Below are 19095 nucleotides of genomic sequence, written 5' to 3' on the forward strand. Positions count from 1 at the left end.
TTTTGTGCACCGGGCCTCTAGTATATATATAAAAGCCTAAGCGACCTTTAAGACCGACGACCGAAAACAACTGAAACGACCAGTTGCTATGACATGCAATGACAACCAGGGGGCAGATGCTCAATGCAGGAGTGATGGTCAGTGCGCTCCCACACCGCTCAGCTGACCGACCCTTCCCAGTGGCCTACCAGCCCGGTGGCAGCCACTCACTCCCTCAGTAGTCCTGCAGATCCAATCTCTGGAGAACGGGCCTGCGACGACCGAAAACAACTGAAACGACCAGTTGCTATGACATGCAATGACAACCAGGGGGCAGATGCTCAATGCAGGAGTGATGGTCAGTGCGCTCCCACACCGCTCAGCTGACCGACCCTTCCCAGTGGCCTACCAGCCCGGTGGCAGCCACTCACTCCCTCAGTAGTCCTGCAGATCCAATCTCTGGAGAACGGGCCTGGCACCAATGGACCAGCACCCCGGCATGATCCTGATAGTGCCACCACAGGCCTTCTGGAAGTCAGCCTCAGGCACCGAGGCTGCTTCCCCTCCCTAGACGCTCCACAAGGAAGGAAGGATATAAAAGCAGCTGCCAGGTGGCACCCGACAACCAGTGCTAACGTCAGTAGGATGGATCCGGATCCTGGGTTGGCAAGGTCGTCCCACTGCCTGCTGGGAGGGCCGATCGCATCCCGGTCCTCCCCTCCCCCCTCGGGACCCCATCCATTCACGAATTCGTGCACCGGGCCTCTAGTTTAAATATAACACAAGGCACACCTCAAAATTGAATACAAAATATGCTTATCCTTAATGGGTGCTATGAAACTGAACCAGGATGTCAGATGGTCCGAGAGTTCTTCAGAAAGTATCTATACCTGTAATGCAGCCTATTTAATTCATAACGTCTAGTGAATAGAGCCTGAATATTGATACTTTTTTGAAGACCTCCAGGTGATTCTAATGTACTACTAAGGGAAATACAGGAAAGTAGGGAAAAAATGTTACCATTATCCTATCAACCAGAGACAGACCATTTCCATTGCCATGTATTTTTCCCCCAATGTTTTCCCTATACCTACCTATCTATCTTAATATCTTAAAAACTAAAACTCATACTGTAGTTACAGCCTAATTTACTTATTTTTTCCACATATGTGATAATGAATATTTCCCATATAATTAAATGTTCCATGAAAGCATCATTTTTAATAATTTTCCAATATTAGATTATATAGATATCAAAATTTATATATTTCTTTATTGTTGGCCAAAAATGTAGTTTTTCCTAATATTTTGCTAATAAAAATGCTATAATAAACACCCTTAAAATGCATGCATGGCTATGGAATGACAAGCGCAAAGTCCAAGTATACTTTGAAGACTAGATATATATAACACATTGCCAACTGCTTTCCAGAAAGGCCATCCAACAGCAGCTGATATGCTAGAGTGCCAATCTTAACCTAGCCTCAGGAGCACCAGCAGTCATTTAAGGTTATCTTTTAATTTGCATCTCTTTGATGAAATCATTATTTTCTCTTCCACATTCATGTCCAAACCCTCTACTACTGCTCTGATGTACCATTCCCCTCCTTACTTCCTCTTCTCCAGGGACACTGGCCTCATAGCTGTATCCTGGAATCCTCTAGCACATTCACACCTTGGGGGCTTTTGCATCAGATACCCCCTCTTTCCTGAACACTATTTTTCCAGATGCCCACATAGCTGACTCCCTTCTTGCAGGTCTCTGATTAATGTTGCCTTAGCAGGGAGGCCCCCCTGACCAATAAGACAAAACAGTAATCCCTAACCTGAGCACACTTCTCCCTTAGCCAACTTTTCTCTATACCATATACCACCATTTGTCATTTACATTATTATTTGTCTCCTCCCATTAGAAAATCAATTCGGTGAGAGCTGAAATTTGTCTGACTTGGTTGTCAGACAAATTTGACTTGGTTGAAATTTGTCTAACTAGTACTTAGAAACAATGCCTGGAACACAGTAGTTGTCTGCTGAATCAATCAATCAATATGGAAAGATTCCACTGGGTCAGAAGCAACCATACAGTTAAATATTAAGTATCATCTATACAATATGATTTGGGAGCACTAGAGGACCAGTTTGCCCCAATGAACTGCTGTGATATTTGAAAAGCATCAATAGTAAACTCCTAGTAAATGTTATCTATTATTATTCGCCAGGCACTTTTCTGAGTATTTTAGATTTATTAACTCATTGAATCCACACGTTAACCCTATGAGATAGGTAATATTATCCCCCTTTACAAGGGGACACTAAAGCAGACAGGTTAGATAACCTGCTCAAGATCACACAGCTAGTAAACAGCTAGTTTTCATAAACAGAAAGCAAATGTCTCATTGGGAAAAGTAACATTAACATGGATTTGTTTATCAGATAGTCTAAAGGAGAAGAGACTATCTCGAGGGAAGAAGGATAAAATTGGGACGACGCTCCAATCAACTGAGCCACTTGGCCAGGGCTTAATTACATACTTTTGATTCAACTATGTTAACTCCTTAGAATCAGTAAACATGACAAATCTTTTAGAGAAGAATTGCTTCATTTATAGATCAAAGTGTATGAAGATTCGTTAATGGCATATGGAGAATCAGTCTATATATTCTAATCAAAGGGTTTAGAATTAAAATTAAAAAGACATCTAGGGTAGGGTGGGCTAGAAGGGGTCAATGGGGGAAAAAGGGACATATGTAGTACTTTCAACAGTAAAGATTAAAAAATAAGACATCCAATTGTCAAATTATGTCAGAAAAACATACAAAAAAGGATTACATTTCTCTTCTGAGATACATATGCACTATATTTTGCCATAACAATTATGTATTAGCACATAATCCACATGCCAACATTTAGATAACATGGAAATAAAATACTAGGCACCTTAGTCTTTTCCTATTTCCTTTCCTACTAGAAAAAGGATAGCATTTTTTCCAAGTGGAGCTAGATCAGGGTACAGGCTCATCTATGAGCAGCTGGTAACAACTGCTACTGGTAATAATTACTGTTGAAAGAGCCCCCAATCCAAAGTAAAAACGTAAGTTGATATAATATTACCATCCTATGAAAGGTTAAAATTTTAATGGTTAATATTACAGAATGAATCAGCAATAGCAATTCTTTGTTAGATTTTCACTAAAATGACTTTAAAAAAATGAATCTGTACGCCATGCTGTACGCTACGCTGAACTGGCCGATTTGAAACGTTTCAGATCAGAGAGATAGTACAGCATAGTGAGGAAAAGCTCCAAATTCAGCCAGGACCTATCAGGGGTGGGCAAACTTTTTGACTCGAGGGCCACAATGGGTTCTTAAACTGGACCGGAGGGCCGGAACAAAAGCATGGATGGAGTGTTTGTGTGAACTAATATAAATTCAAAGTAAACATCATTACATAAAAGGGTACGGTCTTTTTTTTTTTAGTTTTATCCATTTCAAACGGGCCGGATCCGGCCTGCGGGCCATAGTTTGCCCACCCCTGACCTAGGTCCACGTTCAAACTTTACCCTGTGCCAGTGGAGTGACCTTGGCTAGTTTTGTAAACTCGAGGCTTCCGTTCTCATCAACAGAATGCCTAGTTTCAGTTGTTATGAAGATTACAGATCATCTCTCTGAGGCAGTTAGCAGGATGTCTGGCATTTGAGGAACAAAGCTATTAAAACTTCTCCTTGCCCAGCTCATTGGTTGAGCATCAATCTGTGAGCCAGAAGGTCATGGGTTCGATTCCCGGTCAGGGCACACATGCTTGGATTGCGGGCCCCATCCCTGGTGTGGGGCATGAGGGAGGCAGTCGATCAATGATTCTCTCTCATCATTGATGTTTCTCTCTCTCTCTCTTTCTCTCAATTCCTCTCTGAAATCAATAAAAATATGTTTAACAAAAAACAAAACAAAAACTCCTCCTCCGCTTCCCCCAGAATGTGAAAAATGAGAATGGGACAGATGGCTGACAAAAATAGTGTAAAGTCTTAAGAGATTATCCATAAGCATCCTAAAAATTAACTGAATCAAAACACTAATATAATGCCATCTTTTTAGATATGGAAATAAAAACCCAATTTTTAAAAAAATATTTTTATTGATTTCAGAGAGGAAGGGAGAGGGAGAGATAGATAGAAACATCAATGATGAGAATCATCGATCAGCTGCCTCCCGCACGCCCCACACTGGGGATTGAGACTGCAACCCAGATATGTGCCCTTGACTGGAATCAAACCTGGGACCCTTCAGTCTATAGGCTGAAGCTCTATCCACTGAGCCAAACCAGCTAGGGCTAAAACCCAATGTTTTTTCTCCAGGAATGATCATCTATAAAATGTAATTTCCTCCAATATGGAGATTTAAAATTCACAAGACAGTTGTCAGTGGTTAGAGCGTTGCCCTCAGACTAAAGGGTTGTGGATTCAATTCCCCATCAAGGGCACATACCTCAGTTGCAGGTTCCCTAACCCCAGTAGCAGGAGCCAAACAGTAGATTTGTTTTTCTCTCTCTCTCTTCCTCCCTCCCTTCCACTCTCTCTAGAAAGCAATGGAAAAAATATCCTTGGTGAGGATTAAAAAACAAAAAGAAACCCCCAAACTACACCAAAATACTATTTCACAGAGCCTATAGATCTACTAAGTAAAATGCTTCCTCCTCTCCCTACAAAACAGTGAAAAATGAGCGTAGGACAGAATAAACAACAGTATCAAGTATAAAACATTCTCTTCCCAGCTTTCCTAGTTCTCATGTAAAAGTTGACAAAAAAATTATTCTATAGAAGGCAGACAAGCCATTCTCATTAATCAAATAATGTTTCTATTAGCACCAAATGTATATGTTTTAATAAAATACCTACTCAATCACCAATCCTAAAATGCTTACGTTTCATATTAAGTTATCTGCCTCTTTTTCCAGATATTTATCCTTTTTAATTAAGTGACTCTTTGGTACCTTAAAAAATCTTTTCTGTGTAGCTTAATACTTATAAACCTAAACAGGCCAATATTCAGGAAACAATCCCTTCACTTTTTCCCCCATTGGTACAAAGACAATATAGTACTACAATATTAAAGCTCTCTGAAACAAAAATAAAAGGCATACATGGTTTTGAACTAACCATTACCAATAGTTCTAGGCAATAGCACTGTGCACTTATCACTGTACACAATTAGAAATTCAATTTTAACAAGTAGTTTCTTGTAAGATCAAAGCTCATGATCAAAGTCTATAAATGAAAATCTGTCTTACCTTTTGGGTCATTATGAGTCAATAGCTGTATGTCAAATTGTTTAGCGAATGCAGTCAAATCAGGTGGCATCACACAGCAGGAGGCAAGATTAACTTGGTTACTATTTGGTTTGACCTAGAAGTGAAAAAAATAAAATAAAATCATGATATCTCCACTAAAGTAAGTACTAGTAAAAGTAGATGATACAAGGACTGAATTTTAGAAAATATGAAATATCACATTCTATAGCACTTAAAGTTTATAAATTACTTTTACATCAATATATTTATTAATGTATGTTTTCTAACTTAAAACGTCTCCTGCTAGAACCTGCAATCTAATACATCTGCCTCAGAAACAGACTTGATTCTAAGTGTGATGGTTCCAACAACAGAGGGAATATGTCTTTAAGGTAGAGGATCAAACACAAATGGTAAGTACATTTAATGTTAAAGTATAAAATGGTTATTAATCAGAGACATTTTGAAAAAGAGAAGAATTAGGTCATTTCTAATAGCTCCTCTGGTTAATTTATAGATACATTCTGGATCACCCACGGCTCTCTAGCAGGGTCTTAGTCACATTCCAGCTACTACCAAGTCAAAGGAAGAAGGGGCAACACTTCCATTAGACCAGCGGTTCTCAACCTGTGGGTCGCGACCCCTTTGGGGGTCAAACAACCCTTTCACAGGGGTCGCCTAAGACCTCGGAAAACACATATATAATTACATATTGTTCTTGTGATTAATCACTATGCTTTAATTATGTTCAATTTGTAACAATGAAATTGGGGGTCACCACAACATGAGGAACTGTATTAAAGGGTCGTGGCATTAGGAAGGTTGAGAACCACTGTTCTAGGGTCTTCTTGTCTATAAGAAACTGAAAGGTCTGAAAAGGACAAGGCTAGGATGAAGTAAAAGGAATAAAGAGAGATACAGAGAGTAAAGGTAAAATTCCAGTAAGCAACTTCACTAATAATTTGTATGTTATTAGGCCAGATAGTTGGGGGGGGGGGGGATTAATTTGTGACTCCATTATCAAGTGTATAAACTAAGCCTCATGTAACTTTAAATAATAGTCAGCAAAATATTTGTTATATATAATAGCCCCTTTCTTTTAGGAAATCAGAACCATGTTCTAATAATAGCTAATGAAAAATGTAATATTTTTATCACATAAGTAAAACGGAAGAAAACTGACTTAATTCATTTGGCTATGAATGCTTCAATACACATTTTCTAGTGTTTTTGTCACTCATTTTAAATGAGACTAATATTAAGTTCAATTAGACATACAGGGTGTCCCAAAAATGTATACACACTTCAATTTCAATTTTGAAACTGAAATGTATTTTAATAAACACTGTGCATACATTTTTTTGAGAAACCCTATATATTTGAGGGGGGGGAAATCCAATTCTGTATATAAAATCAGCCTCAAGACTTCCACATTTGGAATAGTTACTCCACAGTGAGTGTCCACTATATGCACGATACTCAACAAGATACAGCAAGGACGGTAAGAGAAAGCCCCCTCCGGGACCCCCCTCTCCCCCAGTGCTCGTGATCTGGCTGTCCTTTACCTTGGCCCACTGATACAGCTGTTCCAACTGTGTTTTGTCCAGATCAGAGGTACCTATGGCAACAATTTTTTTATTCTGAACTAAGTTTTGTAATTCCTCCCAGTAAGGCTGCAAATGCTCCAAGGAAAGATTAACTCCATCTTCAGTAGGAGGTGAAGCAATGATCACAGAATCCAGCTGTGCAACTCCAAGGACTGAACAGGCTGATGTGAAGGAAAACACAGAGGATAAATGTTTGTTACATAATAAAACAAGTATTTCTAATGCTTCAAACATCCCCCTGAATTCTGTCCATATATTCATTAGTTTTCTATATAACAGGTTGCTCCATTTCACAATTTATCTGTTCCTTAGAATATTTCCATTTTCTAAAAAAGTTTAAGTGTACAGCCCTGGACAGGTGGCCCAGTTGGTTGGAGCATTGTCCCATACACCAAAAAGTTTTGAGTTCTGTGGGAAGCCGCTTATTGTCTTCTCTAGCAGAGAGGTGTGGACAAGGAGCCCGGGATGCTGGTGACCCTTGAAGCCCTGGCAAAGGTCAGGGCTGTGCACCCACTGTTTAGTCCAGACAATGGTAGCTGAAGCAACTTCCCCACCAGATAGTCATGTAAATCCTTACTGATAAGATAGTCTGTCTGTTATTGGAACTTGCCTGCCTAAGGGCTATGGGTGTATCCCACACTCAATAAAAAAATGGCAAGGCCTGAGCACAAGCAGAGTCCATCCTCTTGGGATGGGCTCTCGCCTGGCCCCCCAATTTCCAAATTATCTCTTGTCTTGTCTCTTTCATTTGTGTGCGGCCCCTCTTCCAGATCCTGAACCCTGAACCATGCGGGACGTGGGGGAACATTAAACAGAGTTCAATTCCCGGACAGGGAACATACCTAGGTTGCAGATTTGATCCCCAGTCGGGACTCAAATGGGAGGCAACCAATTGATGTTTCTCTCACATTGATGTTTCTCTCTCTTTAAAAATCAATAAAAACATATCCTCAGGTGAGGATTAAAAAAAGAAAAGTGTAAGTGTTCATTCATCTACTTGGTCTATGTAGTAGGTAAGTGGATTTCTTTGACCTGTCTCATCTTGGGGAACCCACAGCTACTTTAGGCTCCTCTTTCTGGGAGAACAAACCTCCTTGTTTTCTAGGTGCCAGGATTTCTTGGTGCCTTCCTTAGCTTCATAACATTTCTTCTCTAGTTCTACTAGTATCTCACATAGATGATCATGAGAATTCTGACCTAATATTCTGCAACTGGTGCTCATAGCAAAAAATAAATTTGAGACTGAAAAACTGAATGTATGGTCTTAATCTATATTTATAGAGGTAAATACTACTCATTTCTTAGTTTCTATAAAAATAATTTGAGTTTATTTTTAATGATTATTGTGCACTCCACAGTTATATTAAAGAACTAATGATTTAAGTGTTCAACATATGTAAATACTGGAAGATGTTTTAAAAGAAAAAAATACTAGCAACTACAGTCGTGTTCTCAGACTTCCCATGTCTCTGCCAATGCTGTCCGGATGGCCTCCCAGAACCGCAACCCAGCTGCCACCAGCGGCGCTGCAGCTTATAAAGGAGCCGAGCCCAGTGCGGGCCCTGCCCTGCCCAGACCCAGTGACCAAGAGCTGATGACCCTCATGATGTGTGGTGACAAAGGAACTTCTGACTTCCCTGAATGAGACAACCTTTTCTAATGGATGGGAACAGCTAGCACAGTTTAGGAAGACTTGAGGCATAAGCTCTCCCTTGAGTTCCTCAGTGACTACCAGGAAAACGTGCGCACGGTGAAATTCCTCATCCCAGGTGAAATTCCTCATCCCAACGTAGATATCCAGGGTAACATCTGCCTGGACACCCTACAGGACAAGTGGTCTGCTCTGTATTTTATCAGGACCATCCTGCTCTCCATCCAAGCCTGCTAGGAGAACCCAACATTGATAGCCCATTGAACACGCATGCTGCGGAGCTCTGGAAAACCCCACAGCCTTCAAGAAGTACCTACAAGAAACCTACACAAAAAGCAGGTCTCCGGCCAAGAGCCCTGTCCAGCCTCTCTTCTTTTGCTGTCTTTTTCCTTAAATGGTCTGTCCTTGCCTTGATTTCTGTATAGGACCCTGTATCTTTAGCTGTGGTGGTGTATTTGTTTTGTGTCTGTTTTTTTAAATTAAGTCTCTGGTTGAGCCCCTGTGATGAATATATTAAATAAACACATTTGTGTGTGAGTGTGGGGGGAATACTGAATAACTGTAATAATACCACAATAACCTAAACCAAGTACTGAAAATAGGTAAAAATGCTTTGTTTGTTTGTTGTTGTTTTGATTTCATCTATAGTATTAAAAGGGCAAAGAATATGATTAAGGAGAATTTCTATCTCCAAACACATAGTTAACAGTTAATTGTTACATCTTTTATATTCCTCTTATATATCAAAATATGACCCTCCATAATTTAATATGATTCTACAGAAGCCTTAGAAAATTAGGTTAGAACTTTCCGGTCAAGGCACATGCCTGGGTTTTGAACTGGTTCCCCAGGAAGGGGTGTGCAGGGGGCAGCTGGTCCACGTTTCACTTTCACATTGATGTTTCTCTCTCCCTCTCCCTTCCCCGCTCTCTAAAATTCAATTTTAAAAAATCTTTAAAAAAAGGTAAAATTGGAATGAGTTCATTTTCTATTTTATGTGAATCTGAACATGGTGGGGGTATGGGTGTGTGAGGGGAGTGATTAACCGGGGATCTTATATGCACATATGCATAACCCATGAACACAGACAATAGAGTGGTGAAGGCCTGGGAGGGGTGGGACACGATGGAGGGGGTCAACGGGAAAAAACACCCACACACACAAAGGGGACATCTGTAATACTTTCAACAATAAAGATAAATTTAAAAAAAGATGTAACTAATGTAACACCTACACTAAAAGAAGATGTAACTAATGTAACATCTACACTAAGTCCACTATAAAGTTAAAATGTTAATATTTTGCTTACCCATGTCAACTGCATTTTTAGTTGATGATGAAGAATTTGATCCTACCATGAACAGTTTTGCTGGGTAATAAAGAAAACAAAACTGATTACTACATTTGGGTAACATTGTACGATGAAGTATTAACACTGCTAACAATACTAAGATGACAGATAATCCTGAGCAGATTGTTTTTTCTTTTTTAGTAACATTATTTTATAGTTTTCATTTTAAGACATAAAAGTATACTTTCACTGTAATCTTTAAATTATATGCCAGTTACCAACAAATATCTGTCAAAACAAAAAAGCAAATATTAATTAACCATTGGTTAGAAGGTAGTTCAAATAAACAGAAATTTATTACTCAAAATGTATATTTAATGAATTAAACATTAATGGAGCATATTATTTATGCTCTCCAATAAACTATAACATATAGAGAGACTAAAATTGCTTGGAATGAGAAAATGGAAAACAAACAAACAATCCTCCCTGTGACCTCCTGGTTCATAGGTCTCGATGCTCAACCACTGAGCCACACCGGCTGAGCTCAACTCAACATGTCTATATTTACTTGATGTAAATTCACTGCTCAAAAAAATCTAAATTCACTCAAATAGATAAGTGGATTAGTAGGAGAGAAGGCAAAGGGAAAATCCAAAAGGAGACTGGATAGAAAACCGGCTAATGAAATACCCTATATAAAATGCCTGGGATTCAACATATACAACAAATTTTCCTTATACATTTTTCTTCTCCTTTCCTTTTTACTACTAGACAATCTTCCTAAAACACTGCTTTCCTCATGTTCTCTATTTAAAAGCCAGCACAGCTCCTCTGCCAGGTGAGTCAATCTTCACTTTAGTCCAACCTTAGCTCCCATAATCATACTCTAAGCAAACCCTCCCCACCACAGTCCCTCTGACCATGAATGTATGACATTTGAAATGGTCATTTCAAATCAAGGAGACATTTTTAGATGAGTAGAGAGAGGAAAGCTATTCATATGGGGAGAATTTGGGTACTGAAGCTCTCTGGGAACTGAGGACAACTTGCAAGAGATCCAGGATGAATCTAAACCAGTGATGGCGAACCTTTTGAGCTCGGTGTGTCAGCATTTTGAAAAACCCTAACTTAACTCTGGTGCCGTGTCACATATAGAAATATTTTGATATTTGCAACCATAGTAAAACAAAGATTTATATTTTTGATATTTATTTTATATGTTTAAATGCCATTTAACAAAGAAAAATCAACCCAAAAAATGAGTTCGCGTGTCACCTCTGACACGCGTGTCATAGGTTCGCCATCACTGATCTAAACCATAATGAACTGCAATTAACCACAGGGAAAATGTTGCTTTCACTTCCTTTTCAAGACAAACAGCAATGTGAAACTAATAGAAAGAAATGGGTTTTGGAGTCTGGATGGATTCCTGGTTCAACCACTTACTGGGTTGGTTGTATGACAACTTTCAAGTTATTTAATGTCACCAGTGCAATGAGGATAATAGACCTACCTTGTAGACTGTTTTGAGAATTGGACAAGCACAATGCCTGGTACAAAGTACGACTCAACAAATGGTAGTTATTGTTAGTGGAAAGTCAATGCCTTATCTCATTTTATATGTCTATCCCCCGCCCCAAGGAAAAACAACCACAACACAAACACAAATGGATAAGAAATGCAATGAAAAAGGACAAGCACAATGCCTGGTACAAAGTACGACTTAACAAATGGTAGTTATTGTTAGTCGAAAGTCAATGCCCTATCTCATTTTATATGTCCGTCCCCTGCCCCAAGGAAAAACAACCACAACACAAACACAAATGGTAATAAATAATAGCTACCTAGCACTTAACTTTATGCCAAGCACTGTGGCAAATGCTTCTTTTGCCTGTAAAGCAGATGCATCCCCATTTTATAGATTAAGAAACTGAGACTCAGAGAGATTAAATAATTTGTTAACCCAAGATGATATGAGTCAGTAATCTGCACCTCCAGAAATTTCAATTTAGTCAAGTTCAAGATTTCCTCATTGTGCTATGCTGACTATAAGATGAGTGCAAGAACAGGGCATCTTTTCATTTGTTGAGCTTCATGGAGTCTCTGGAAAGTAGTCACTTGATACATTTGTTGAATGGGTATAATGTGTATTTTATTTCTCTCCATGCAACTTGTTGCCCAGACTTCTTTCTATACTCCCAGGCCATCTCAGCCACTGTTTGGCAGTGTCCCACCAGGAAGGGAGGGCTTATGCCTGCTTTGGGTAGACAATGTTAAGACTCCCCTTTATTCTTTCCATTTCCTCCAGCTTAATCGTCCCTCTGCTCTGAAGTCCAAAATATAAATTAATAAATGACTGTGAAGAACAGCAAGGTAAAGTTATATTGTGACTCCACTGAAGTAGCCAACACTGACCTCCTGTAACTCGGAGAGTTGACATTAAAATTTCTATGTCTCACACTTAGTAACCAAGTCACTCATTACCAGAAGCAAAGAAAGGCTTGTTCCCATGCCCAATAAAAACTATCACTTCTGCTGTATGACATAATGAATTGGAAAGGCTAGACTTTACCAGAAACTTTCATTTCATCTCTTTCATCGGGGCTTATCTTTTCAACTGCATGAGATACAGTACATTCCAAGACATCTGGAAACTCCTATAAATAAACACATGATGTTTACAATAAATATAAAATGTTTTAGATTAGCTATATATTTTCTACTATTCATAAAGCTCTTTAGCAGCAGGGAACCCAAAAGATAGCAGGGTTCTTTACCTGAGGTCTGAATGGGCTTCATAATCTTTGTAAAGTCCTGAAATACAGGTAAAACACTGTGTGTGTGTGAGTTCATTTTCTGGGGAAAAGTGTCTCATTTTGATCAGGTACTCAGATTACAACACATACACAAATAAATGGGGGTGGAGGGCAGGAGGCCTGTAAGGAGTTAGAACCACTAGTACCGTAAATAATTTTACTTAGAAAAGAAATCAATGAAAAATACTATTATCCATTCTGGATAATGACATGCTACAAACTTTCAACATTAATCACAAACATTTTAAACAAAGTAAAACAGTGAGGTCTTTCTCACAAGTCTTGAGCTTATTACAATGCCTGGCCAGTAAGTGTTTATTAATCATGCATAAATAAGGTAAATGGTCATTTTAGAGAAACAGAGACTGATAATAGACATTAATCAATGCATGTCTAGCAGCTATCAAGTTATAAAACTTGCAGTACACCCAGGGGAACAAGTATATCCAGCATACAACTTGCTCCATTCTTTTAAAGCAGTCTATGTAATTTGTTATATACCTTTGGCTGCTTTGGATCCCAAAGAGTGGTTTACAGACAAGTGTTCTGTATATTGTCATATATTGACATTTAATGAAACACAGTTCCTTACTGTTTCAGCAGAAACTGACATTTAAAAAATTATTTCTAGTGACTATATTATTGGGGTGATATTCTACCAAAACAATTTACCAACCAAAACTATTTAATAATAGTTATTCCTTTATCAGGCCAAATACAAATTGGAGCAAAATACATTATGAGAAAACTCTGGTGGGAATTAAGTACAGAGAATCCTAGTATGTTGTCTAGTTGAAGAGTTGACTACACAGTCTAGATTTTCTGTTTAAGCTTAAGCTTATTGAGTCAGACTGCCATCTCAACATATTAGCCATAGGGAGTTTTATGCTAACTGTCTATTTGTCTTCCCTATCAAAACTAAGGAAATTAATTTCCTGCTTACTTCACTTCCCTTTTGGACTACATGATTTCTTGACCCACATTTTACTCACCCTGACCAAATCAGGGCTGATTTGGGAACTCCACTCATTCAAGGTCTTTTGGATACAATCTCGAAGCTGCAAAAAGAATGCATTTTGAAACTGTTAATCAAACTCTATACACTTTTCTGTACTTATATGATAAGAATGTATTAGCTTGATAAGTAGAAAAGGACGTCACTAGGAAATACTATACAAACCAAAATTTTAGTTCTACAAGGTTGTTTGTTCTCTACAACAAAGATAAATTTATATCTATTTTATTCTACTCTTAATTCTCAAATGTTGATGACCTAAAGTAGTAACCAAATTATTTTAAAAGTAATTTTTGTACCAATAAAAATTAAAGTAAACTTCTGAGACATAAAAACATAACTAAAGAAATAAACAAACAAAAAATCAATAATAACGTTTATAATGGAGAAACATGGGTTTAAGCCCAGGCAGCCTGACTAGAACTAATATTAACTACTATGTTATAGTCCTCAAAGACAAACACAAGATTCTCTAAATGTGGCCAGGGGAACTCCTACATCAGACTCACCTGAGGTGTTTATTAAAAATTCAAATTCCTAGGCCTCATAATAGACCCGCTTAACCACTCTATAAGGGCAGAACTTTCACTTAACAAGCATCCCAAGCAATCGATATGCCCTCTGAAGTCTGAGAACCACCATAGTCATATCTTACAGAAGTCAATGTGCATGTCAGTGCACATTTCCTAACACTTAGGTACATTGTCTACAGATTGTCCAACCTGTCTTCAGTGTTTTCTTACATGAGCAAATAAAATTTTTACACTAACATTGTAGTATGTTATAAATTCATTCAAATGTTTATATTCTTTTATCTCTTATGTCAGTATATTTCAAACTTATTTGATAGTGGTAAAGCAAGACATAATTCACCTAGTGAGGACCTACATACAAATAATACAAAGTTTATAAGACAATATTTATGTTCACTACATGCCAGGTGCACTGTTTTTTTTTTCTTAATTAGAAAAAAATATGCTACTCCATAACTCACTAAATTGATCTATGACTACTAATGGGCAACACTAGCAGTTTGAAATCACTGCCTTATAATTATCCAAGGGCACAGTGCTTTGCAGAAAAAATAAATGTGTAACTAGAAGCAAGTCCCTGAATTGCAAAAGCACTTTCCTAATAGCATTAAGAGAGACTATCTGATCTATGACTGCTTATGATAAAAACTGATCTACACACTTTGTTGCTTATATATTAGTACAGATAATTACAAGGAACAACTAGTTTATCAACTGAAGAGCTCAGAGTCACTTATGTTAAGATTTACAATCCACAACAATACTATAATCCACATAGATTCAGTTTACAAGGTCTATATCTTTACAGAAAGTATATTTATAATCAAATTTAAGTCGGTACATAAAAATTAGTTGATAATTATTCCAGATAATTACAAGTCAATATTCTTTTTAAAAATTAGTAAAAGCTGAGGCAGCAGGACAAACTGTAAGTTAACAATTCTACCAGGAGTGCTTTGGCTCAAATCACGGGAGAATTTGATGAAATTTTCCTTTGGAAGAATGGCTCATTTGCATACTTAAGGCTTTTTTACCTTCCTGATTCAGGAAGGTAAATATATTTTCTGGGTATTCGTTCCCTTCTTGAAACCATTTCTTTTTTTTTTTTTAATGTATTTTTCTTGATTTTAGAGCAGCCGTGGGCAAACTACGGCCCATTTGAAATGAATAAAACTAAAAAAAAAAAAAAAAAGACCGTACCCTTTTATGTAATGATGTTTACTTTGAATTTATACTAGTTCACACAAACACTCCATCCATGCTTTTGTTCCGGCCCTCCGGTCCAGTTTAAGAACCCATTGTGGCCCTCGAGTCAAAAAGTTTGCCCACCCCTGTTTTAGAGAGACAGGAAGGAAGAGGGATCGAGATAGAAACATTGATTAGCTGTGTCCTGCACGCCCCCTACTGGGAACCAAGCCCACAACCTGGGCATTTGCTCTGACCAGGAATAGAAAGGTTCATGGGTTGACATTCAACCACTGAGCCACAATGGCCAGGCATTGAAACCATTTCTTTAATAAATCTTGGATTCTGAAAAATGTCAGGATAAACCATAGAACAGTCCAATATTATAAGAGGAGAAATTCATTGACTATATCACAAACCTAGTGATTTTTAATCTTCTACATGTTATCTGTATCAATTGAACATTAACCTGGTACTGTTTGTTCTTCACTTTCTACATTCTTACCACCACCCCCCAACACACACCCCTACATAGTATCACTGAAGATAAGTATCATTACAATGTAGTGTATCAGTAAATCTGCAGTTGTATAAGAGTTTAAAAAATAGCATATAATTCAACTGGTCAACTACCCTTGAAGTATGGTAGCAACCATCTCAGGTAGAAATTATAGTTTAACTTTAACCCTGCTGTTTGGCTTATGTACCTATTTGCTTTGTTTAACAATGGACAGGTTATTTTGATTTTCTGAATTATACAAATCATCCCATTCGATTAAATGCCTTATTGATTGTAATGTGAATATCCCATGGGTTGTGGTCATACTGGTCTTAGAAAACACATTTTCCTTTACCTGGGAAGGACAGCACAGTTATCCCAAGGTCAGAGGGCTCTAGACCCAAAACTGTAATTTAGATAACATGCCTAAGTTTAACCCAGGTTACCCAAGGGCTCTAGACCCAAAATTTAGTTAACATGCTGTTTCTGCTTCTGTAAACTGCTTTTTTACGAACCAGGTTCCTCATTCCAAACCCTGGGATGTAATCAATACCTTTGTGATTTTTTGCCTATATAACCTTGGAGCTGCGACCATCTTGTTACTATGAGATTTGGGAAAGCAAAATGGCCCCTCATAGTCCCGGATTGCAATAAATGTGACTCTTTAATTCGACTTCTTGAGGCGTCCTTCTGTGATTCTCGGGGTACATTACAACACCCTTACAACAAATAAATGGGCAAAACAGTCCTATAATGGCCCATTTAAAACACAAGATCTGTCCGGCCAGTGTGGTTCATTTGGTTGAGCGTTGTCCTGTGCACTAAGAGGTCACCGGTTTGATTCCTGGTCAGGACACATGCCCAGGTTGCTGGCTCAATCCCCAAGAGGGGGCTAATGCTTCTCTCTATAAATTGATATTTATATATTTCTCTCTCTAAAATCAATAAAAATATATCAATAAAAATCTAATTTCTCTCTGGTCGGCATGCTCAGCGGTTAGAGCCCACAATGAAGGGTCGCAGAACACGGACTCCTATAGGGCGCATTCGGGAGGCTACCAATTGATGTCTCTCTCTCTCACATTCGTGTTTCTCTCTCCCCCCTCCCCCCTTTCCATTCTCTCTAAAAATCAATGGAAAAAATATCCTCTGGTGAGGATTAACAACAACAAAAAATCTGCTTTCATAAAATTCTAGTGTAACAAAACATCTGGGCAGAGATCACAGAATAAAAACAAAGCAAATATCAACACTAGAAGAGAACTTTTAGAAATTTTAATTAAACTCTCTATTCAATGTGTAAATGTTCTCAGTCATGAGTGATTTATTTAGTTTCTTTATTCAATGAGGTTAAACTGTTTAAGTAATATATCCCAATTTGAAGCCCTAGTTATCATGAAGTTATTTTTTACATGGAAACAAAACATGTATATTTTCCCTACAATATGCTGCCATATCTCAAGTGTTCCTCAAATATTTTCTAGTTTCTTTACTTTTTCCCTCTTATGCTGCACCCAAAATAAAACACATGAACCAGAATTAATCTTTTGAACGATGTTTTTAAAACTTTCGGGTGTGACTCATAACTGCATTAAGTAAGTAAGTTTTAAAAAACAAATTAGGATAGGAAAAAAATCAGAATACACAGTATATAATAAGGGTATCTTCATGAAACCATATATACATACACTATATACTAGTATTTTTAACTGTGTTGCAAGAAAAATGCATTTCTTACTGCGTTCACAGTAAAAGACTTTGAAAGCCACTACTCTAGAGTGTGTTGTAGTGAGATAAGAGAAAATTTCACTTAATATTATCAATATACATGCAAAATGGTATACTGAACCAGCAGCACTGGAGGAAATTAAAGGCCTAGAACTAAATATAGAAATATTTACCTTTGGGAGAAATAGTCCAATTGGGGAGGTTTGAACAAAACAAGACATGCAAACTGAGCTGGAACCTGGACACAATATGGTACAGGATTCTGATTCCTTTTTTTATTTTAAATATGGAAAGCTTCACGAATTTGCGTGTCATCCTTTCGCAGAAGCCATGCTAATCTTCTCTGTATCGTTCCAATTTTAGTATACCTGCAGCCGAAGCGAGCACTCTGATTCCTTTTAAAGTTACAATCAAGTGCTCTCATCTCCAGATGAGCACTCACTCCAAATACCAGACCTGTGCACAGGCCCAGCACATACTTAGATGGCTGTCATGCGCTGCTGTATAGTATATCACCAACATCTTATATTAAAGAGCAGAAACTGCCTAGGAACACAGCTGATAACGTCACATTCTGATACAGTTTAGGGCATTTTTTTTTTCTTTTAATCAAGATTTGTTTTATCGGTGTCAGATGGGTACCAGACTGATCCGCGTGATCACTTCCTAAGTGACATAATGTCTAAACACTATGTGGTACACCTGAAACTAATATAATATTGTGTGTCAATTGTAATTGAAAAATAAACAATTATTAAAAAAATATTTATCTTTCCGATTGAACCAGAAAATAAGGGAGATAAAATGCCTGTATGGTGAGCGTTTTCACATATATTTTCATCCTCCCCGCAGCCTGCTGAAGACGCTATTATCCAACTTTAAGGCTACAGTAAGAGAGAGTAACTTTCTCAAAGTTATAAGAGCTCCTAAATCGAAGTTTTATTTTGTTTGTTTGTTTTAAACTGTCCCATGCCACCAAGGTGCCTCCGCAATTATTCGTGCAGAGTCAATGATTTACTGTCTGCTCTGAAATGTAACGAGTGTAGGATTCCACATTAACCTCCACCACTTCAAACCAGTGATTAGTCTCTGGGCAAAGAAACTCAGATTACTCTTCGGCAAGAAAAACATACACTTTGTTTCAAAGCCGAATTTGAGTGTGTACTCACTTGTCTCACAGCAACAGAGAAACTATTGTCAACATCCTACAAGCTCAGCGGATTGCTACTACTTCATCTGAATCCTCCAAAAACGAATCTCTGGACTATTTTTCACCTGAACGCGCCGTGGGAAGAGAGCGGGGCAGAGCGACGGACTGGCCTCCCCTGACCCCACAGCCGGGAGAGGGATCCGATACCTTTGAGGGCTGGGATAGCAGCCAAAAGCGCGCATGGAGGCACCACTCGCCGTAAAGTTGCACCTGCCAAGTTTTTAAAGACCCGCTGCCCCCAACAGCAGCTTTGGGCACGAAGTCGCGGGCACCGCGGCCTCAGCCTCCTCCCGC

The 19095-nt window shown here is 38.3% G+C and overlaps 1 protein-coding gene and 1 pseudogene across 1 annotated transcript in view; one reads left to right on the forward strand and one right to left on the reverse strand.

Annotated features, from left to right (window-relative positions):
* GCLM (glutamate-cysteine ligase, modifier subunit) overlaps positions 1–17827 on the reverse strand; it is a 20973-nt gene extending 3146 nt beyond the window's left edge. The window contains exons 1-6 of the mRNA XM_014550049.1: positions 17765–17827; positions 13624–13689; positions 12388–12472; positions 9831–9890; positions 6829–7031; positions 5264–5378 (exon numbers count right to left, since the gene is read on the reverse strand). Coding sequence (XP_014405535.1) covers positions 5264–5378; positions 6829–7031; positions 9831–9890; positions 12388–12472; positions 13624–13689; positions 17765–17812 — 577 coding nt within the window. The 5' untranslated portion in view covers positions 17813–17827. The remainder of the gene's footprint in view (positions 1–5263; positions 5379–6828; positions 7032–9830; positions 9891–12387; positions 12473–13623; positions 13690–17764) is intronic.
* LOC106728268 lies at positions 8099–9363 on the forward strand (annotated as a pseudogene).
* Positions 17828–19095: the final 1268 nt, after the last annotated feature.

The sequence above is a fragment of the Myotis brandtii genome, unplaced genomic scaffold (assembly GCF_000412655.1).
Source record: "Myotis brandtii unplaced genomic scaffold, ASM41265v1 scaffold58, whole genome shotgun sequence".
NCBI lineage: Eukaryota > Metazoa > Chordata > Mammalia > Chiroptera > Vespertilionidae > Myotis > Myotis brandtii.